The 24,114-nt window shown below is 37.6% G+C and overlaps 1 protein-coding gene across 2 annotated transcripts in view; it reads left to right on the top strand.

The window, feature by feature from the left end:
* The first annotated feature begins 7,814 nt into the window (after positions 1 to 7,814).
* Positions 7,815 to 24,114, top strand: part of wwtr1 (WW domain containing transcription regulator 1) — a 51,945-nt gene continuing 35,645 nt past the window's right edge. The window contains exon 1 of one of the 2 annotated variants that reach the window (XM_084416580.1): positions 7,815 to 8,577. In XM_084416580.1, the coding sequence (XP_084272706.1) occupies positions 8,165 to 8,577 (413 nt within the window). In that variant the 5' untranslated portion in view covers positions 7,815 to 8,164. The remainder of the gene's footprint in view (positions 8,578 to 24,114) is intronic. The other variant, XM_084416581.1, reaches the window with a different exon arrangement.

Below are 24,114 nucleotides of genomic sequence, written 5' to 3'. Positions count from 1 at the left end.
TTTAGCATGTGTGATCTTATTAAGTCTGCATGAAACTGAAGTTGCACTGGTCTTTTCTTCTCTATTGTGCCGCATGTCTGAGTGAAACGCTTCTGGAACAAGAACAAATGTGGGTGGGCTTGATTTTGTCCGTGTGGAGTTGATTGGATGGTTGTGGTTTGCTATTGGCTGATCTCATGTGATTGACAGGTTATAGCCCCGCCCTCGTCATCAGAGAAGAGATGCTGCAAGAGGAAGATATTCTGATTCAAGATTATGAGGAACATGAATTTAACACAATAATGATGTGCACTGATAAATCATTTATAATAAACACTGCAATATTCCATACAAAAATAAGGCTTTTACATTTTGATTTCAGGGTGACTTTAATGCAAACAAACTGGTATCAGGTTTACTCTGAGTGAAACCTGCCTGAAGCAAACGTTCTTTCTTCCTTCAGTCAGATGATCATGAGTCATTCAGCTGTTGTTGGAGTTCAGGGAAACAGTTTCCTTGTGTCAGGATAATGATTAATTTGCTAATTGCTAACGTTTAATCTAAAGTTAGCGAAGTCATCCACTCCCTTGTGCTCTAGTTGGCTTTACCCAGAGGTTGTGGTGTAACTTTAACAGTATTACACAGACACGAGAGCAGCGCATGCAAGTGCACATCCCATAATGCAGTGCGGCTGCTCTGAGTTTCGTCTGTGAGGTCTCAGTGCTGCAGGAATGATATAAACACCACCATAAGGTTAAACACTGTCATAATTCATCAACTAGAGATGAAGCGGTATGAACATTTCATATCACGATTATAGGTGATCAATCACGGTATTGTTCAAACGTGCTGGAAATGTTCAAAAAGTACAGATACACTGAATTCATGTCACCAAGCAAACAAATAAAATTAGCAGCACTTTTTATTTAACATTAATATAATAACATTAACAATGACGTCTGGCTTTTAAATGAACAAAATGTTGATTGAGTGACTTAACACATAACATTTTATCATCAGGTACAACATGTTTAAATAAAGTTTTTTTCATATATATATATATATATATATATATATATATATATATATATAAAATGCATAACTTATTCAAATATCCAATATAATTATGTACTTTGTAAGTACATAAATTGTATTTATAGATGATAAATCTCAGTTCTCGTGGCGCTCTCGTAGCGCTCAACTCACGTCATGAATAGTTGAATAAAGTCGATATTTTTGTTTTCTTTTTGCGCACAAAAAGTATTCTCATCACTTGATAAACTTAAGGTTGAGCCACTGTAGTCACTTGGACTATTTTAACGATGTCTTTACTAACTTTTCTGGGATGGCAGATATCAATTACCTTGCAGCCTATGAAGGAGTGAGACAGCTCTCAGATTTAATCAAAAATATCTTAATTTGTGTTCCGAAGATGAACGAAAGTCTTGCGGGGTTGGACCAACATGAGGGAGAGTAATTACTGACAGAATTTTCATTTTTGGGTGAACTAACCCTATAAAGTAAGTACTTATTCAAAATATGTACTTTCTCAAGAGAATGTGCAATTTCTATGGAAGCTTGTTGAATAAACCACTGAATAAAAAATAAAAAAGGTAATTGTGACTTTTTATCTCGCAATTCTGACTTTTTTCAGAATTGCGTGATGTAAAGTCAGAATTGCATGATATAAAGTCAGAATTGAGAGTTATAAAGTCAGAATTGCGAGATATAAAGTCAGAATTGCAAGATATAAAGTCAGAATTGCGAGATATAAAGTCAGAATTGCAAGATATAAAGTCAGAATTGCGAGATATAAACTCAGAATTGCAAGATATAAAGTCAGAATTGCGAGATATAAAGTCAGAATTGCAAGATATAAAGTCAGAATTGCGAGATATAAAGTCAGAATTGCAAGATATAAAGTCAGAATTGCGAGATATAAAGTCAGAATTGCAAGATATAAAGTCAGAATTGTGTGATATAAAGTCAGAATTGCGAGATATATGTAAAATCGCAATTGCGAGATATAAAGTCAGAATTGCGAGATATAAAGTCAGAATTGCGTGATTTTAAGTCAGAATTGCGAGATATAAAGTCAGAATTGCGTGATATATAGTCAGAATTGTGTGATATATAGTCAGAATTGAGAGTTATAAAGTCAGAATTGCGAGATATAAATTCAGAATTGCAAGATATAAAGTCAGAATTGCAAGATATATGTAAAATCGCAATTGCGAGATATAAAGTCAGAATTGCAAGATATAAATTCAGAATTGCGAGATATAAAGTCAGAATTGCGAGATAAATTCAGAATTGCAAATTATGTAAAATCGCAATTGCGAGATATAAAGTCAGAATTGCGTGATTATAAGTCAGAATTGTGAGATATAAAGTCAGAATTGCTTGATATGAAGTCAGAATTGCTTGATATAAAGTCAGAATTGCGAGATATAAAGTCTGAATTGTGAGATATAAAGTCAGAATTGCGAGATATAAAGTCAGAATTGCATGATATAAAGTCAGAATTGCGAGATATAAAGTCTGAATTGTGAGATATAAAGTCTGAATTGTGAGATATAAAGTCTGAATTGCGAGATATAAAGTCAGAATTGCATAATATAAAGTCAGAATTGTGAGATATAAAGTCTGAATTGTGAGATATAAAGTCTGAATTGTGAGATATAAAGTCAGAATTGCGAGATATAAAGTCAGAATTGCATAATATAGTCTGAATTGCGAGATATAAAGTCAGAATTGTGAGATATAAAGTCAGAATTGCATAATATAAAGTCTGAATTGCGAGATATAAAGTCAGAATTGCGAGATATAAAGTCAGAATTGTGAGATATAAAGTCAGAATTGTGAGATATAAAGTCAGAATTGCGAGATATAAAGTCAGAATTGCATAATATAAAGTCTGAATTGCGAGATATAAAGTCAGAATTGCGAGATATAAAGTCAGAATTGCATAATATAAAGTCTGAATTGTGAGATATAAAGTCAGAATTGCGAGATATAAAGTCAGAATTGCATGATATAAAGTCTGAATTGTGAGATATAAAGTCAGAATTGCGAGATATAAAGTCAGAATTGCATAATATAAAGTCAGAATTGTGAGATATAAAGTCAGAATTGCGAGATATAAAGTCAGAATTGCATGATATAAAGTCTGAATTGTGAGATATAAAGTCTGAATTGCGAGATATAAAGTCAGAATTGCATAATATAAAGTCAGAATTGTGAGATATAAAGTCTGAATTGTGAGATATAAAGTCTGAATTGCGAGATATAAAGTCAGAATTGCGTGATATAAAGTCAGAATTGCATGATATAAAGTCTGAATTGCGAGATATAAAGTCAGAATTGCATAATATAAAGTCAGAATTGTGAGATATAAAGTCTGAATTGTGAGATATAAAGTCTGAATTGTGAGATATAAAGTCTGAATTGTGAGATATAAAGTCAGAATTGCGAGATATAAAGTCTGAATTGTGAGATATAAAGTCTGAATTGTGAGATATAAAGTCTGAATTGTGAGATATAAAGTCAGAATTGCATAATATAGTCTGAATTGCGAGAAATAAAGTCAGAATTGTGAGATATAAAGTCTGAATTGTGAGATATAAAGTCAGAATTGTGAGATATAAAGTCTGAATTGTGAGATATAAAGTCTGAATTGTGAGATATAAAGTCTGAATTGTGAGATATAAAGTCTGAATTGTGAGATATAAAGTCAGAATTGCGAGATATAAAGTCTGAATTGTGAGATATAAAGTCTGAATTGTGAGATATAAAGTCTGAATTGTGAGATATAAAGTCTGAATTGTGAGATATAAAGTCAGAATTGCGAGATATAAAGTCTGAATTGTGAGATATAAAGTCTGAATTGTGAGATATAAAGTCTGAATTGTGAGATATAAAGTCAGAATTGCATAATATAGTCTGAATTGTGAGATATAAAGTCTGAATTGTGAGATATAAAGTCTGAATTGTGAGATATAAAGTCAGAATTGTGAGATATAAAGTCTGAATTGTGAGATATAAAGTCTGAATTGTGAGATATAAAGTCTGAATTGTGAGATATAAAGTCAGAATTGCATAATATAGTCTGAATTGCGAGAAATAAAGTCAGAATTGCGAGATATAAAGTCAGAATTGTGAGATATAAAGTCAGAATTGCATAATATAAAGTCAGAATTGCGAGATATAAAGTCAGAATTGTGTGATATAAAGTCAGAATTGCATAATATAAAGTCAGAATTGCGAGATATAAAGTCAGAATTGCGAGATATAAAGTCAGAATTGTGAGATATAAAGTCAGAATTGCATAATATAAAGTCTGAATTGCGAGATATAAAGTCTGAATTGCGAGAAATAAAGTCAGAATTGCGAGATATAAAGTCTGAATTGTGAGATATAAAGTCAGAATTGTGAGATATAAAGTCAGAATTGTGAGATATAAAGTCAGAATTGCATAATATAAAGTCTGAATTGCGAGATATAAAGTCTGAATTGCGAGAAATAAAGTCAGAATTGCGAGATATAAAGTCTGAATTGTGAGATATAAAGTCAGAATTGTGAGATATAAAGTCAGAATTGTGAGATATAAAGTCTGAATTGCGAGATATAAAGTCTGAATTGCGAGAAATAAAGTCAGAATTGCGTGATATAAAGTCAGAATTGCATAATATAAAGTCTGAATTGCGAGATATAAAGTCAGAATTGTGAGATATAAAGTCAGAATTGCATAATATAAAGTCTGAATTGCGAGATATAAAGTCAGAATTGCAAGATATAAAGTCTGAATTGTGAGATATAAAGTCTGAATTGCGAGATATAAAGTCTGAATTGCATAATATAAAGTCTGAATTGCGAGATATAAAGTCAGAATTGCGAGATATAAAGTCAGAATTGCTTGATATAAAGTCAGAATTGCGAGATATAAAGTCTGAATTGCGAGATATAAAGTCTGAATTGTGAGATATAAAGTCTGAATTGCGAGATATAAAGTCAGAATTGCGAGATATAAAGTCTGAATTGTGAGATATAAAGTCTGAATTGCGTGATATAAAGTCAGAATTGCGAGATATAAAGTCAGTTTCAGATGCAGTCATCATGTCGACAGATGAGGTTAGTTAATTTACACTGTTGCGATACTTCGACTATAAACACACCCTTTGGATTTTCCCGGGAAAAACTACCCGAGTCCTTCACACAGCCTAATAATCAGACTACAGGCTTTCATAGACAAACTATGTCTGGGAAGGTCTCATCTTTTAAGTTTCATTACAAGCTGGTCACACATTGGAAACAAAAAAGCGATTAACACATGAGCATTCTTACATATAGCTCCTTTAAATGTAAAGATGCTTTGAGTGCACTTGTGGAGGCTCGCTCGGCTCGGGACAGGTGTGTTTCCCATGGGAGGAAGACCTAACAACTGTTCCTCACCACAGATGGACTCTGTGTCAAACGCTGGAATCTTCCTCAGTAAGCTTGACTGACTCATGAGACTGTGTGTGACGATTAAATGAATCACCGGATCTCCACAGATGAACATGTGCATCTTGTATACAGTGATGAGGAGGTGTGTTTACAGTTGACCTGAGGAATGGCTTCACAACACATTTGACCCACATTTCTTATCCTGCAAATAACAACATCCCTCCACACTCCAAGCTGTGAAAATATGATTTTTCTGTGGTCTTCATCCTCTGCTGTAAATGAATATCACTTCTGGCATTATATCGAAACAAACAAACAAAACAAAACAAAAGCTACACAATATTGCGTGAGGGTTTTCAGTAGTTCTGCGCCGAAATAATGGAATATTCATTAGTTGGATTCTATTAAATCTCAGATTAAAGGCAGGGTAGGTAGGATTTATTAAAAATTAAAGATCCAAATTTGTTAAAACTTTCTATATATATCAATACATAATTAAAATGTAAGAACTCTGAAAAAAATAGTATAAAAATCAAGTGACTCTAGACCGTTTAATCTGTATTAAACACAGCTCATTATTTCGATTCGGGACGAATCAAAGGATTGGCTTAGGCGACTGTCACTCTCTCGCAACCATGGCAACCACCCTTTTGCCACACAGCACCTGCCCACTTGCGCGCGACCGTTTGATTTGAGGAGTGCGAGAGGCACGGAACCTGATCACACCTCCGTCCAGTAGATGGCGGTAATGCACTATGTTTGCAAGCTGCCAATAAAATCTATCGAAGAAGAAGAAGAAGGCACTGAACCTAGGAATACCAAAACAATGGCAGAGAAAGAGCAATCTAAATTTACAGTACCAGCATATGCAGTTAGTGAAGGCAAACCAGGCAAAAAAATGCCCCTTCCCCTCCGCTTGTCTCAGGTAAATAATGCGTCCTCTAGCTCAGCGGTCGGAGTCGCGCGTTCATGTGTTTTGGGGGCGTGGCTTTGGAAGAAGCACAGAAATGAGGCGGTGGAGTGAATGGAAATAATGAGATGTCTTTAAAACAGTCGTGAGAGGTCTACAGACACTCGATTTTGATACTTTCTTTTTCAGAGTACTTACATTTTAATTATGTATTGATATGTACATAAAGTTTAAACAAATTTGAAAAATAAAAATTTTAGACCATTTCTACCTACCCTGCCTTTAAAACTTGTTTGTTTTTTAATAGCTTTTACTAATTTGATTGATTGATTTTTATTGTTAAATAATTATATGTTTGTGTTTTTGTATTGCTTTATTACGGCTTTACGCTGTGAAGTGTCCTGGAGTGTCTTAAAAGAAACCTATAAATAAAAGTATTACTATTATAACACAAAATATTTCATACATTATATAACTTTACATAACATTACATGTGAAAATGCAATTTTTTTTATTACTAATAAACAGTATGATTACAATAACAAATTATTCCTAAATAATTTTCTATTCAACATTTTTTTCATTTTTTTGTTGTTGCTTTTTCTACTTATTTTAGTATGTTTTAATTTATTTTATGTTCTTTAGTCATTTTTTATTAGATTTTCATGTGCTTTCTATTTTGCTTTATTTTTATTTCAGTTTTAGTAACTCCAGCACTTTAACTTATATTATTAGTTGCCAAGGCATATTTTTTTGCATAATAGGCATAATATTTTATTTTATTTTAGCTCTATTATCACTTTACTCATTAAAAACACATGCAATTTAATACAATAACATAAATTATTTAAGGTATGAGTTACTAGATTAAACAACATACAGTAATATATTACAATATTTATTAATACGTCGTATTATAAATTTGGGAATTCTGGCTAAAAATGTTTGGTGTTTTCTGTTTTGTAATATTTTAAATTGCTTTGAACTAACAAGTTGATGATTAAATGCATATGTCAAATTTATTTATATTTTTCATTTAACATAGTAAAACAGTAAATTGAAATTCTAGACTAATTTAATGGATTACAATAAAATATTTAGATAATTATGTCAGATTCTTTTTTTTTCTTTTTTTTGTAAAAATAAACCAATAAATCAATAAAATAGCTGGTTTCGAATATCATCACAGCAACAATACAATTTAAAAAAAGTTTATTTGTGAAGTTGTTAATTCCATAATCCACTGATAGTCCATTGTTGCTGTTATGAACGAAACTGTGATATTTAAATATTCATGAGGCCCAGAGTCGTTGAATATTCATGAGCTGACACAGGATCCGCGCAGAGAGAGAGAGAGAGAGAGAGAGAGAGAGAGAGAGAGAGAGAGAGAGAGAGAGAGAGAGAGAGAGAGAGAGAGAGAGAGAGAGAGAGAGAGAGAGAGAGAGAGAGAGAGAGAGAGAGAGAGAGAGAGAGAGAGAGAGAGAGAGAGAGAGAGAGAGAGGAAAAGCTTGAGTTTACAAACTTTCCATCGGGACAGAAACTCCGCCAGCGGACACAGGAAAGTTACGGAGCGCAGGAGGAATAATCTCCGGAAAAAAAAAAAAAAACCTCAATGCGGGACAACATGACATACACTCCTTTAGCTTTATGACAACTTTTTAAAGACCTTTAAAAGCTTTTAAAGTCGGGCGAAACAACTTTTACCAAAGAAAGAAAAAAAGAAAGGAAAAGAAAAAGAAAAAAAGGCCTAACCAAAGAAGTTCCTACAGGATTTTCACAGGCCATTTTTTAACCGAATACTTCTGCTTGTGTGTTATTGTTTGACACACGATGAGTGGCAACCCTCTCCAGCCGTTACCGGGCCAGCAGGTCATCCATGTCGCCAAAGACCTTGACACGGACCTGGAGGCTCTCTTCAACTCCGTCATGAACCCCAAGCCCAGCAGCTCCTGGAGGAACAAGCATATGCCCGAGTCGTTCTTCAAGGAGCCGGACTCGGGCTCGCACTCTCGGCAGTCCAGCACGGACTCGGGCGGCCTCCCCCCGCGGCTCCAGGCGACGCACGTCCGCTCGCACTCCTCCCCGGCGTCGCTGCAGCTGCCCGCGGGCGCGCTGGGCGTCCCGAACCCCGCTCGCCAACACTCGCACATCCGACACCAGTCCTTCGACGTGGCCGAGGAGCTGCCGCTGCCCCCGGGCTGGGAGATGGCCTACACCCCCAACGGACAGAAGTACTTTCTCAAGTGAGTGCCAGATTCATTTTTCACGGCTCTCACGAGATTCCAGCACACACAGTTTACATTAACTGGCACATAAATAAGTTACACTCAAAAAATAACAGTGACCAATCCAAAAGTAAATAAAGTGAAATAAAGCAATTTTATAAATAAATGAAGTACCAAATTAAGGTTTGTAGGAAGTCTAGGAAAAAAAATAATGGTTTCAATGGTCAAATATTGGACGCCTAAAATTGTTAAATCCAACAGTTGTGTTTATCCATATCCACAACAAATGTAAATGAAGCAATTTTATAAATAAACCAAGTAAATTAAGTATATATATATATTACCATACACTAAAAATGATGGGTTGTTTCAATGGTCACATATGAATAAACACAACTGTTGGGTTTAAAGTGGTAAAATTCAGGCGTCCATATTTGACCGTTGAAACAACCCATCATTTTTTTAGTGTATGGTATACTTAATTTACTTGGTTTATTTATAAAATTGCTTAATTTCACTTTATTTACATCTGTTGTTGATGATTCATCTCGAAACATCATCACTGTGTTTTTTATAGGGCACTAGGTTGTGATCTGTAAACCGGTTTCTGATCCGAATCAGTGCGCGTTCACACTGGTGAAATCACTGCAGTCACGTTTAAAGCTTTCATTTTGACCTGTGAACAGACTAACGCTGAAGGCGTGGGTCTGAAACACACAGAACGGTATCTGGGCGTGGATCAGAAAGACAAAAACACCCGGTCCTGCTTATACCGTCATGTGTGTAACGCATGCTTCACACTGCAGGGCTGTGATCAAGGCTCTTTCTCGCCTTGATAAGGATGTGTTTAGCATATCTCAGTGTGTCTCAATGTAAATGTGTGTTTTGACTCCAGGAGTGAGACAGCTATTCTTCTGTGGCCCTGGGGACACTGGTCTTATCTGATCCAGTCAGCAGGGTTGTGATCGCCGACCGGTGGGACGTCGACTGTGCTGAGATTAACTCAGTCTCGACCCCCCCCCCCCCCCCCCAGGATCACACCCTGTGTTCAGGAGACAAAACACACCGCTTTAATGCGTCTAAATCTTATTTGCTGACACTAGAGAGCAACATCAATTCTCACCTACATGTTAAAACAATTAGTTAGCCTCCTCTGTCCTCCGGCTAGTAAGTGTCCGCCTGTTCTCTGAGCTGCATCGGTCCTGTTTGTGGAGAAACACGGCTGTTAAATCAGTGCTTCTCCATTGCTTTTGCCTTAGGATCCAGATTTTACACTGGAAACAATGTGGCAAAATAAACAAGAAGACATATAAGTGTGCTTAGGCTCAAAATAATATGAAATATCCTGAAGAGGAATACTGACAATTTAGTAAATGCATAAATAACAGCAGATTCACCAGCCTAACAAACTGAGTATTAGCCGTACTACCAAGTGACTGATCAGTTTACACCGAAATACACATTGATGTCAACAACAAATGATTTAAAAGTTGATTAGCTTATTTATTTTGATATTATACTATGCCTGATTATATGGTTAATACTTTATTATTCGCATTTAGCATGTTTCATTGCTGTCTGCTAGCCATTTTTGGTTATGCTAAACGTTTTTAAAAGAAGTCTCTTCCTGCTCATCAAAGCTGCATTTATTTGATTAAAAATACAGTAAAATCAGTAATATTGTGAAATATTATTACAATTTAAAATGGCTGTTTTCTATGTGAATATCTAGTAAAGTGTAATTTATATCCTGTGATCAAAGCTGAATTTGTCACATGATCCATCAGAAATCATTATAATATGATTCATTCTTTCTCAAGAAGCATTTCTGATTATTATCAGTGTTGAGAGCTCTGTGCTCTTCATATTTTTGTGGAAACCGTGATACACCTCACTACGGTTTAAAGATAAGAAAAAGATAAAACAGAAAAAGAAATGAATACTTTAATCCATCGAGGATGCGTTAAATTGATTAGAAGTGACAGTAAAGACATTACAATGTGACAAACCTGATTTCTGAAGGGTCATGTGACACTGAAGACTGATGCTGAAAATTCAGCTTTGATCACAGGATATAAATTACTCTTTACTAGATATTCACATAGAAAACAGCCATTTTAAATTGTAATAATATTTCACAATATTACTGATTTTACTGTATTTTTAATCAAATAAATGCAGCCTTGGTGAGCAGAAGAGACTTCCTTCAAAAACATAAATGCGTTTTACTGGGAATGTAAATAAATGCTCTATATATGAGCGTATCGACCAAACTAAATGCATATGTGGAAATACTTATAAATGCGGTTGCGTAACTTTGATGCTCTACATTTAATCATTTAGCTGACACTTTTACCAAAGCGGCTTCCAGATGATCATGTGTTCGTTGGCTTCAGACAGTGTTGTGCTTTACAGTCTGGTCTGTGTTTCACCTGAAACTCTGTGTGTGAGACTCGAGATAAAGCGTGCCAGGGCTTGCCACACATTCAGCGAGCGGACAGACTCCGCCACCAACAGAGCTTCACACACACACACACACCCTGCAATTACACCAAACCAACCTGTCCGTGATCCTCTGAGCGTCAGTGCATGTGCTGCATCTCTTCACCGATGATCATACAACAGTTGAGGCTCAGGACGTGAGCGTTGTTGTCAGTGTGAGAGACTGATATGGCTTGTCTTCTTCTTCTTCTTCTTTGGATTGTTGCAGCTGTTGGTTCTCGTTCACCCCCACTATTAGGGAACGCGTATCTCTTTCCAGCGCCCCCCCCCCCCCCCCTCTTTCTGCCTAAACATTTTTCTGGATATCTTTGTTACGACTTGCAATTCAAGACGCTACAGCTTGAGCGTCTCAGTGCAGAGATTGCTGGGTTGTTTGATTAGCAAAGAGCACATTTTCACAACCCAGTCTCGCAACTATTGAACGTTTTGCTGAGTCGGTGGCTCATTCGTATGAAATTCGTCTCAAGGAATCAATCTGATGTGTCTTACTCACTGTTTTTGGTTATTGTATAGTGCAAATTCATACAAAATGACACTAAAATGCTTGTTTTCTCATGATAAATGCAGTTTTGAGTATCGGCATCAATCAAAACGAAAAAATAAAAACTAATTTAATTCAAAAGATTTACATCACAGTATATATTCAATACTGAAAAATATTAAGTTTGCAAATTCTATAATGGTTAAAGTCCCCTTGTGGTGAAAATCCAGCTTTTAATGTTGTTTATGTGTCTAATGTGGTGTTTTTAATGTGCTTTAAGACAAACCATGTTTGAAATCGCTGGTGTTTCTGACATCACAAACTACCTTGTAACCAATCAGATCAACGTGTGATCGTCAACCAGTGGATCTCTGAGCTGAGTGAGTGAGTGGAGGCGGGGCTCATTTGCATATTCATAGAACCGCGCATTATAAATGAGGCAAGGGTGTCGAGTTACATTCAAGACATGAAGGAATAATTTTTAAATTTGTAATTTTGGTGATCAAAGATGAGTTTTAAGGGATAAAACGATTGACTACAGGGGGACTTTAACTGTTTCTTTGCCCAACTCCAGAATCTTTCAGCAGGTGGTTTATGTTTTACCGTTATTGCTCTAAAACCAACACACCAACGCAGCTTTGATCTAAAGTGAAGTGAGGCGAAAGAATTTAAGTGTTTCTAGTTGCTTCTTCATGCAAAGGCAGTCTGTAATTATGCCTCCTTTTGATGCCATGTAAAGCAGGAGAATGTCTTCCCTTCAGGCTTTTTGCTGGCCGTTTTCCTCCATTATGTTGAAGATAAGCTGTGAATAAGTTATCACTGCCAGCTCACAGCTTTCTGTAATACTTGCTTTCTTTGCCTGGATTCATGAGAGATGCACATGAATATCAGAAAAGCTCCCTGCAGCACATAGTACCACCTCAAAACAAAAGACTTTTTTTTGTTTTTCATAGAGAAAATTAAGCCTATTTTACTTTATAGGAATATTTTTTTCTTCTTTTTTTTTACATTGTGACAGTTTTCATGACAATTACACACATTACCCTCAAATTCTCGTTAGAATAGTCAAAATAAATTCCCTTCTCATCCAGAATGTTTGTGATTCCCATTATTCTTAAATGTTTATACTGGTCAGCAGAAAGTCATTGCAATAAAAACATAGACTTTACAATTTAAATAAGATATTTTTTACATTGTAGCGATGAGAACTTTGGGAAATTAAGGTCCCAATGCTAAAAAATCTCACTGGACCTTAAAATTGGGACCAATCACATCGCAGCTTCTCAGATGTTGGCTTGGTGTTTCTGAAACGCCGGAGCCGAAGTGTGTGATCGGAATGATTCGGTTTAATTCCCTCCAGAAAGCGTCTCACACGACTCCAGCATCCCGACGCTAGAGATTATGACAGTGGTTAGTGAGTTTCGACTGATGCTCTGAGACACACTCGTTTATGATGGAGGGAAAAGAGCCGATTGCAGAAACTCACAGCTTTATTACTGATATTTTGTTCCAATTTCCCAGGAAGTGACGATTTTGTTCTCTTGAACACGTGGAATGGAAACGCTGCCTTATTCACAAATGTTTTACATTTGTGGAATGGAAACATGGCTATTGTCTTCACCCAAAATGTTATTTTTCTACACAAATGTATTTTTTTAAATCTCATTTAATCTCTAATGACTATATTTTATTTAATAAAAAATTTTGGAGTGAAATTTAACCATGTTCTTGACCGTTTTGGTGAGATTGACCCATATAAATGAAAATGGCACATAACAGATAGACTTAAAGGCCCCCTGACTGAAAATGTTAGCCTTAAGGTTATGAATAAGCCGGTGTGTTTCAAAACAATGACAACATCCGCAGTTAGGAGATATAAGCATTAACTCTCTCACTTCCGCTAAACTGGATCAGGGTTTTTTATGACTTCATCGCGGACTTCAGCTTCTCATCACATCTTCTGTCCAATCAAATGCTCTCTAGAATCTAAAGCTCCGCCCCCTGTGCTTTAAACACCACCTGGCCGAAGCGAGCGTTGACACGTCACAGAGCAATATGGGTGTGGGAATGGGTTGCTCAAACGCTCAATTTTTATCCCGTTTTCCAACTGAACGTTGATTAAGAATGAAATGTCTTGAATTTATTCACACCTCTACTATTGAATCCAGCGTATCATCAGCTCTCAAGCATGTGCTGTCAAGTACGACTGCAGTCTGTGAGGGAAACTAAACGCTATTGGCTGTTTGAAAAGGGGGAGGAGCCACTCAATAGGTCCCGCCTCTGCTTCCTGTTCAGTGGAAGGCACTTCAGTGGGACTTTAAATAACACGCTGAGGTAAAGATTAGGAGTTTGACTAGCGTTTGATCTGGCTGGCCGATGGCGCTGATATTGCTGTAAGTAAACTCATAGCAGTGGGTGTGATGTATAACAGCGGGAGGAACATTTCGCTCGATCCAACTCGCTCTGTAAACTAAACGCTTCTGCTGTAGCAACTGGTTGGTTTATTAAACAAAATCCTGTTCTGCTGTTATTGAAGTCCAGATGTGCTGTGTCAAGCAGAGGTAACGTCTGAATCTCAACTCAACGTTACAGTTTAGCTGTTAGCGGAGTTAGGTTTGGGCCCAGTCTGCAGGAAATGTTTACCAAAGACGCCATTAGATGTATTGAAGGAATGTCAGTGTTTCTAGCGACAAAACAGTGTCTGTTGGGCGGCCGTCTTTGATGGAGTCAGGTCTGTGCTGCAGACACAACAGATGTGTTCCTGGAGACTGAGGCCAGGCGGGAGCGCTCTCGGAGTCTGGACTCTCGTGGCACGGCTCGAGGCCGGAGGGTTTTCCTGTCCGGCGCGTGAATCCGAAAGGCTTGAAGATCGAGTCGTCTGATGCTGGTTGGCCGGGCCGCTTCTGGCTGGCTCTTTCTTCTCCGCCGAAAGCTGCCGTCAGAACACAAAAGTCTCTTTGTAGCACTGATTTTTTTTTTTCCAGAAACACTTCAGGGCCTTGCGTGACTCGCTGATCTAAACCGTATAAAAGCTATTAAACTCGAAGGAAATGGTGTGTGTTGAGCGCTGAACACCAGTGTCTTTGTAGAGATGGGCAGAACTGAAGTAAATAAATGAAGATAAAAGAGACTTTATAAACTTGTCTGATGTAAACAGATGAGTCTCTTACTGCAATACAATGTCAGATCACTCAGACAAATCTAGATTTAAAGGACATTTTTTTAGTATCTGGACATCCGGATGAAGAATATGATCTTTACTGGCTGGATACTAGCTAAATAGATTGTGAATGATACATCACAAAATGTCTTATCTGAGTGATCAAACTTACAGTTTTTAATTCAGAACATCATGAAGACTTGAAGATGGGCATCTTTCCCTCATGAAAAAGTAGTGCACTTATACTATATTCAATGTACACTTGTTGTGTATTTCAAATCTTCAAAGTATCTATTTTTTAAAACTGTAATGGCAGATAGGCTAGTATATATTAATAAGTGTACTTAAAGAGCAAACTTTCATGACTGTTTTTCTTAACACACTTAAGTACACTTTTAAAAAGTGCACTTTGTTACTTTAGATAACAAAATCACGCTTCACCTTCTGAGAATATAGTTCCCAGTATGTATACGGTTAGAAGATGGCTGTGTCTCATGTGACCTTGTTATTCGTACACGCTGTGACTATACAAATCACAACATGTAAATAAGTATGCTAGCTGGAGCCATTTACCTCCAGTCTTTGTGCTAAGCTAGGCTAGCGGTGGGTGCGTCAGACAGAGTTACGGCACGCACGGAGATGAGAAGGGTATGTGTGGACTCATCTAACTCTGGGGGATACGGTGAAGAAGCTAAAGGCGTGTTCCTTTAAGTAACCACCTCGCAACTCTCTCAAAACACCCTAGCAACATGCAGCACTCATGTTTTATTCAGAAAATGTATTACACATACGACGCTCTGTGTTATAATGCGTTTTATTTGTAACTTAGTAACTCAAACACATGGTGCTCCATTGAAACAGTCGGTGGTATTGTGGTGTTTTCAGACAAAGGCCAGTGTTATGAAGTGCTCAGTAAGCTGGTTGACGTCTACAATAACACTGGATCTGCGCTTCACACACGGCAGCAGCTGATGGGGCTTCTGCGCTCACTCACACATATCCAACACATAAAAACATCTGTTATTTATGGTCCTCAGGACTAGACTGTGTTCTTCTGCCTTTGTTTGAAGCATGATCTTTACTGACTGTTTAAAAAGACAGTACACAGTCTCCTGTGTGTTTCTGCACGTTCTGAAGGGCCTGTTCACTCCAAGGCTAAAGTTTGGTGTGAAAATTAGATGTGATAAACATTTTAACGGTTGTTAAAAGCACTTTAGACCAACATGAACGTTCACAACGTTTTTTTTTTGTTTTTTTTATGGACTTGGCCTGGTCAGACCAATGTGAAAGTTGGTATGAAAATTCAGTCAGATTTGTTTTTGCAGACAAATGCATAAAAAAATAACAAATTGACTGATAATGCAAATTTACGCACTGACAGTAGGTGGCGTTTATAGAAAAGCAGAATTACCCAATCTAACAAAACACTGCGCAACTTTCTATTTCTCACACCCTCTTGTCAAGGAGAAGACAGAAAGTCAAACGTAAATGTTTTCAAATGTATTCGCGATGGTGTTTTTATCAAACAACACCAATAATAATACAGAGAATAAGTTTCAAACTCTTCCTCTGCTATTCACAGTAGCTTAACAAAATAGTTTGTGATCGCAACCAAGTCAAAATAGGGTATATGTCGAACGTCGCATTACGAAACCGGAAAACAGAACGCATCGCTTCCGGTTCAGGTCTTTTGTATGTGCTTCTTGCATTTTTTTGCTGTTTTACTCAAGATAACTTAAAAGGAGCGAGCAAAAATGATCATAACCAATGTCCCTCGCATGTGAAGATCGATATTTAAAAGTAAAAAAAAAAAAAATCTTCACACTAACGTTTAGATATTTAAATAGAATAAAACACCAATAACAAAGTGAGATAGGTAGGTTAGCTGATTACCTTAAAATTCCATAGATATCGGCGTCAGTTCATACGGCTGTTAACACTTTCTATGACAAGCGGATGCGATGAGACCAGGTTTCCGGTTTCGTCATGCGACGTTCGACATATACCCTATTGTATTCAACAGCAGCGGCCCTAAGCATGTGACCAAAAGCGCAAAGCTTATTGGTTGGCCAGTTTTATTTGCGGTGGAAAAGCGATTAGAAGAACTCTATGCAAAATATCTGGTACATCGATGGCATGCAGATGTTTGTTTCAGTGTGAACAGGTGCAATCTTTCAAAGTAAAATGTTTGTCACACAAAATGGCCGTCAGAAATGGAAATCTGAATGAACGAAAAATGTCTACTTTTCTAAAGCGCCACCTACTGTCAGAGAGTAAGATTGCGTTATTATTCAGCCCATCTGCCGTTCATTCGAACCACATTTTCGTGCCGAACAAGTTTGATTTTACATCGTTCTATTCCAAATTGTGTAATGCAGTTCATAAAGCAACGCAAGTACTCAAATTATCGGACACATTCTCCGCATTATCACAAGGAACAGTATTGTGGATGTTCGTGTCCTCAAAAAGGTCAACTACAGTGTGAGGAGAGTCTAGCTGAAGTGGTTAAAGTAAATTGTTGACATGTTTATAGCTAGTTGTGTGAGTAAAAACCTGTTCAAGTTGAATTGAACCGTCATTTGGTGCAAGAAAGCACGGGAACTATTTACAACAAGCATTCAAGTCTTTGCTTTTGTGGTCGAAATCCAGTCATTTCAATGCAGATTTCGCAACAGGTTCAAGTTGGTCGCGCAGATTCGCCGCGTTGACCGAAAGAAAAGAAAGCGACTTGTGTGTGTGCCTCAGACTTCTCCACACTATTGACAACAGACAAATGGACCTTTCTTGCCTACGAAAGTTCGCTAACGTGTCAACACATTCAGGGTTGAAGAGGCTTATTTACCTTTTTTTTGTGATGCGGAGACGTAACTCACGCCACGATGCCATCACTTTAAACATCTGAAAACAAAGAACCCCTTTTTTAAATGGCTGATTCCCTCCATGGACGGTCTTATCAAGCAGATAAAGAGTGTATTCCTGCAGTCAGGGCTTTAATTTTATTAATGTTCGCCTGGCAAGAGAGCAAAGAAAGTGACTAACTTAACTAGGCTCTTCTGCGCAGATCAGTCGATCATCCAGATGCGTTTTATTTTGCGTGTACTGCCAGATAGAGGTTTGGACAGAGACTGCTTTGTGTACAGCGCCGCTCCTCTGAGCTCCATGCCAAAGTGTTTTACGACGTTTAAATAAAGCAGCAGGTTTGTAGCTCTTCAGTGGCTCTTGTACACAGTGTTGCTGACCGTCAACAGACATCCCCTTCTGGGAAGACATCTGTAACCCTTTAGCAGGGGAGGATGGGAGATTTCTGTGCACACGGCCCTCATATCTCAGTCAGTTTACAGATAGTGACCTAAAGTACGGCCCCAGAAGCTGTTTTCCGTTTCTTCATTAGTGTTGTTTGCCAAGGCAAGCGTCACTTTTACTATTGCCCATACTTACAGGGATAGTTCACCCCCCCAATTTTTTATTTTTTTTTATCATTTGCACACACATTTAAAACCTGTATTTTATTCAGCTTTCCTATTATTGTAGCCATTCCTCTACTTTTAGGTTTAAAGTGTTTTAGCCGTGATTGTTTCGGCGTGGATGTTATGTCTGCGTGCACTGTTGCCCTCTGAGAGGTATTTTCCAGTGTTTTCCTCGTCTTCCTCGTCTCCTTTCCAATAAGCAGTTGAAAGCGATGGCTCTGTCTGCAGGATATGGAGCTGCTCATTTCCTTTTGTTCGTGAGAATAATGGCAGGAGGGACGCCCTGGGCACAGTAAAAACAATAAACACACATTACGCACTTCAAAGAGCGTTTCAAAAGAAAAACGAGGCAAATAAGAATTACGTACCCAAAAAATAGTTTTGACACCTGCCGTCTGACAGCGTCTTTCCGTAAGAGCAGAAAATCCCTGTAAATCTGTGCCTGAGCTGCAATCACCGTAGCCGCTCGCTCAAAACTTCTTGTATTACACAAAAAAGTATATTTTTCTGAAAATATTTCACATCATTTAGTCACTCATTTGACATCCCAAAGTGTGGAAGACAAAAGCAGATGTTTAGCAATGGTTATACCAGAGGTCGCGCTAACCGAAAATGTTCCGTCATTGACAGAATTTATTTGAGCCGTGACGGAGAAATCATTTTGACAGATGCACTGATCTATTTTAACTAGTAACTGTAATTAAAACTGTAACTGTTAACTGAAAACTGACATGAGAAGTCTGTCCGAGCCGAGGTGTTTGATTACACACCGCTGAGCAGCCATTTTAGTTTGTTATAATACTTACATAAAGTTTCTTATCCATTTTGTTTTGTTTAAAATGGTGACTGTCATCAAATCTTGACGGATTCATTCGAACATACATTAAATATTAAAGAACAGGATAATATATGATTGTGTAATATGGTGCATATTTAGCAAGATACTTTTTTTAAGTTTGTAAATAAAAAATGAAAATATGAATGAAAACAAGCTATTAAATGCCTTTATAATCATTAAAATATGAAAATTAACATGACGGGTAGCCTAATACTTAGATTATGACAGAATTTTTACGATCATGTCCATAAAAATGACGGGCAGTGCGAAAGTCTAACACGACCTCTGGTTCATACTGCTCTCTTCTATACCCTATACACTTTAGCATTACTTTTAAAAAAGAGTACTTATTATGGAAATAGTATGTACATTGACAATATTTCCATGTTTTTCACACAAAATTATGTTTTATGCTTTGTTTCTCCCGGTCTCTCTCCCACACACATACAGTACAGACACAAACTCGGAGACGGAAACAAATACGCACTCAAAAACTTCTTGCAACTTTTAATATGTAGTGTAACGTATATGTAATGTAGCTTTTTATATGCAAATCTATTTCAATAGATTTGCATATAAAAAGCTACATTACATTTCTCAATATGGGTTTGGTAACATGGCTGTTTTTGAAGCAGTTAAACTTACGGCTTCGCTATTAGCAGAGACGCTGCTGCCGAACACTGTTGAGAGAGACACAATGTCAATCAATCAGTCAATCAATCAATCAATCTCTTCTGTCTCTATCTCTCTCCTCATCAAGTCTCCACTACTAGCTCTAAAATGACATTTTGAAATGAACAATGGAGGCTTGTATTGAGATGCTTAAGAACTTAGTCCTACACACAAGAGTGTTTAAAGGGCAAAAACCTGACACATGTCTTGAAATAAAACATCTGAACCCATGGACAAACCCATTTAAGGCCCAAACTGAGAACAATTCAGGGCCAACATGGGACCCTTGGACAAACATATCTACTACATTGGCCCCACCATGCAATGTTGGCTGGGTGAGAGTCTCCGTTATCTAACACAGCTTTGTAAGAACCCACCAGCATGTCTCTGTGATATTCTGTGAAGTTAAGTATTGTATTATGAATAAGTTATGCTGACTGTCATTACGACCATGGTTGCTTGCGTTTTGGTGTTCAGCTGCTGTTTACATTCAGTTAGAAATTCTGAAAGTCTGTCTCTTTATAGTCACAAAGTCCCTGTTATATTGGACGGAAAGCATCCGCACGAGCTGACTGCTTTGGAAAATGTGTTGTGTGTGTTCGAGTCTCAATCCGAACACCACCCACTGTGTTGTGGGCGTATCCAGCCACGAGAGGGCGGGGCTACGAGAGGCCCCGCCCCCTTCTGGACTTGTTGACAGAGTCTGTGACAGACTCCTCCCTCTCACTGAGTTTTTGTCTCTCCCTCAGTTATGTGGGTGTATTGTTTTCAGCACTCCTCTACCAGGGTCGTTTCATTCAGCAGCGAGGGGCGGGGGGGGGATGTGTGTGGTCGCATTTGTTTTGGAGTCGATCAGGGGCCCGGGGAGGAGGGCCACATCAGCATGGGCCGGCCCCTGATTCACAGAAGCGTCGCCCCGTCTCGTGTGATGCATTGCTGGGACTTCACTGAAGGATAGCTTAAGCGTGATGCTCATTGTCTGTGAGGGCAGGCGCTCACGAAGGGTCTGGCATGCGTCTGATCTTTCAAACGCAATAGACGGCCATGCATTCCTCTCTCCACATCACCAGCAAGAAGGTGTATGACTAGAGGAGGAGAGAAAAGAGTCAAATTTGCTCCAAGTGTCTCCTCCAAAGAATACACATTCCAGGAGAGCAATGCCTTTATGCTGCTGCCCAGGAATCTGTATCATAAAGAGCAGCGAGAGCGTTCCCAGGGGTTATTTTCTTTGAGTTTAATCGAATTTGACAGACCATTTAACATGCAACCGTCAAAGTTTCTAAACTGGTTTGGAGTCAGGTGCCATCAGGATCCAACGTTAAAGCTTTTTGCCACACCTGCCAATGGCGAGGGAATTGAAAACATGTATTAACCATAAATATTATGGCATGCCAGCCATGAAAGATTTTTTTATGACATTGGAATAAATAGCTTTCTGCATATTTGTAACAAGGTCATTGTGTCACACTCGAGACAAAATATGAAGACAGCCCTTGTGAAAGTGTGCTTGATTGTATTGAATGCGCCCTGTTGTGTACTTCAGATCCTAAAAGTATGTTTTTAGAAAACTGTTTGCAGATATATTAATGACATTAAAGGCCACTTAAAGAGAGACTCTTGTATACGACTCTTAACACACTTAAAAAGTGCACTTTGTGGCAATGTAAAATTAAAAGTTTGACTTTAAAGTACATATTAGATCATTGGTTTGATAATATTTTGTCGTGTTTAAAAGAAGTACACTTATTTTGATGTTTTGACTAAAATACTAAAGCGTGTGTAAATATAATATACAGTTGTGGCCAGAATTATTGGCACCCCTGGTAAATATGATCAACGATGGCAGTAAAAATAAATCTGCAGTGTTTGTCCTTTTTGATATGTTTATTCAAATAATTAGCAAAAATCTAACCTTTCATTGGAGTAAAAGAATTGAAAGTAGGGGGAAAATCACATTATGAAATAAAGGCTTTTCTCCAAAACACGTCGGCCACGATTATTGGCACCCCTAGAATTTCTTTTCTGAAGTATATTACCATTAATATTTACTTTTTTAGCACACCAGGGTGACTAGGAACATGAAAGTGTCTATCTATGACTTCTTAGAAGTCATGTTTTGAAGTCAAACTCTGTTTTACAGGAGTTTAAATATGAGGAAACACAAAAGCCAAATTCCCTTGATGGGGATACTATGAGGAAAACCAAAGAATATAGTTCTGATGTGCAGCAAAAGATTGTTGAGCTTCACAAAATAGAAAGTGGCTGTAAGAAAATGGCTAAAGCATTGAAAATCCCCATTTTGACCATCAGGGCAATAATTAAGAAGATCCAATCAACTAAAGATGTTACGAATCTGCCAGGAAGAGGACGCGTGTCTATATCGTCCTAATGCACGACGAGGAGGACAGTTTGAGTGGCCAAAGACTCTCCAAGGATGGAGAATTGCAGAGATTATTTGAGTCTTGGGGTCAGAAAGGCCAAAATCAAACGACCCCTAGGCTACATCACCATCATTTGTTTGCGAGCGTTTCAAGAAAAATCCTCCTCGCTCATCCAGAATCAAACTCCGGCATATTCAGTTGTCAGACACGACACTTTTTGGCAGCGAACACGCTAGATGTGTTTGGTGCGCACAGGGATAAAAAGTACCCCATGTCCACGGTTAAATAAACTGCTGGATCTTTAAAGGATTAGTTCACCTCAGAATGAATATTTCCTGATAATTTACTCACCCCATCCAAGATTTCCATGTCTTTCTTTCTTCAGTGGAAAAGAAATTAAGTTTTTTGAGGAAAACATTTCCGGATTTTTCTACACACAATGGAGTTCAATGGCAACCATTGAACTCCATTGTGTGTAGAAAAATCCGGAAATGTTTTCCTCAAAAAACTTAATTTCTTTTCCACTGAAGAAAAAGAAAGACATGGACATCTTGGATGGCATTGGGGTGAGTAAATTATCAGGAAATTTTCATTTTGAGGGGAACTAATCCTTTAATGTTGTGGGCCTATTTTTTTGCTGGAGATCCTGGACATCTTGTTTCCGACACATGGTATCATGGATTCTAGCAAATACCAACAGAAATCTAGAAATCTGATAATGAGCCATTGTTGGATCTTCCATCAGGACAGTGATCCAAACCAAACATCAAAATCAACACAAAAATGTGTCACTGGGCACAAAATGAAGCTTCTGCCATGACCACCCCAGTTCCCCCGACCTGAACCCTATAGAAGATGAGTGGGGTGAACTGGAGAGGAGAAGCGCCAACATGGATCTGTGAATCTGACGGATCTGGAGAGATTCTGTGTGGAGGAATAGTCTCTGATCTCCAAACCCCCCCCCCCCCCCCCCCCCCCCCCCCCACACACACACACACACACACTTTAAATTCTAATACTTCAATGAAAGGTTAGATTTTTGCTCATTGATCATAAGCATAAACAATGCAGATTTATTTTTTACAGCCACCTTTGATCATATTTACCAGGGGTGCCAATAATTCTGATCACGACTGTTGTTCGGTTTCAACATTACACATGAAATTACAAGTATTGAAATACATGACATACAAGTTTCAAAATAAATTACTTTATCATTAATGCTTGTACATTTACCGTATTTCAAAGACAATATAAATAAATATACAATTACGTGTTAAAGATGTACTTAAGTCCTATGTATGTGTGCCTAAACAACTCTTCAAGTTCAACTAATTGCATTTGATATCAATTTAAACTACAATACATTTTCATGTAATTGTAAATAACACAAGTGTCCAGAAACATTGCATTCAGTTTGCAATGTTTAAGTATATATTTTTTTAAAGTGTATTATTTCCGTAATAAGTACTCTTTTTAGAAGTATGCTAATGTGCACTTCTTTTTACAAAATACATCATGATTTTGCTTGTAACATTTTCACTTTGGTCAGTTAATATTTAGCATGTGTATTTAGCATCACTACATTTCACTTATTTATCCCAGTGAGGTGTTTTACCACAAAATGAATGTCCACGTGCCCCTCGTTTTCTTTAACAAAGAGTATAGAGCCATACGATGTAAACAATAAGTGTGTTAAGTTTGACAAATAAATGCTTAATAATCTTCTCTGTGTAAACTTATTTCCAGTTTTACAACTTTGTTACCGTGACAGTGACCGCATAAACCCTAAAACAGCTGTAAAAATGATTATTACAACAATGATGATTAGTCTTGTGTGAAATCGAATGCCACAACATGCTACAAATGCTGAATATTGAGCACTACTTGTGTTGAGCCTGTAACGTGTGGTGGTTGTGCAGATGTAATGGTCTCCTGCTCATTGTGTGAGTGTGATTAAGCAGGTGTTGAGAGTAAAACAGGTAAAGCTGCATAGCTGTGCAATGAAGGTTTTGCCGATGCCTGAACAGATTATCCTCCAGGCACAAAGACAC

This window comes from Rutilus rutilus (assembly GCF_951802725.1).
Source record: "Rutilus rutilus genome assembly, chromosome: 8".
NCBI classification, from domain to species: domain Eukaryota; kingdom Metazoa; phylum Chordata; class Actinopteri; order Cypriniformes; family Leuciscidae; genus Rutilus; species Rutilus rutilus.
Note: the sequence above shows the minus strand (reverse complement) of the source record. Positions and strands in the feature narration are given on the sequence as shown.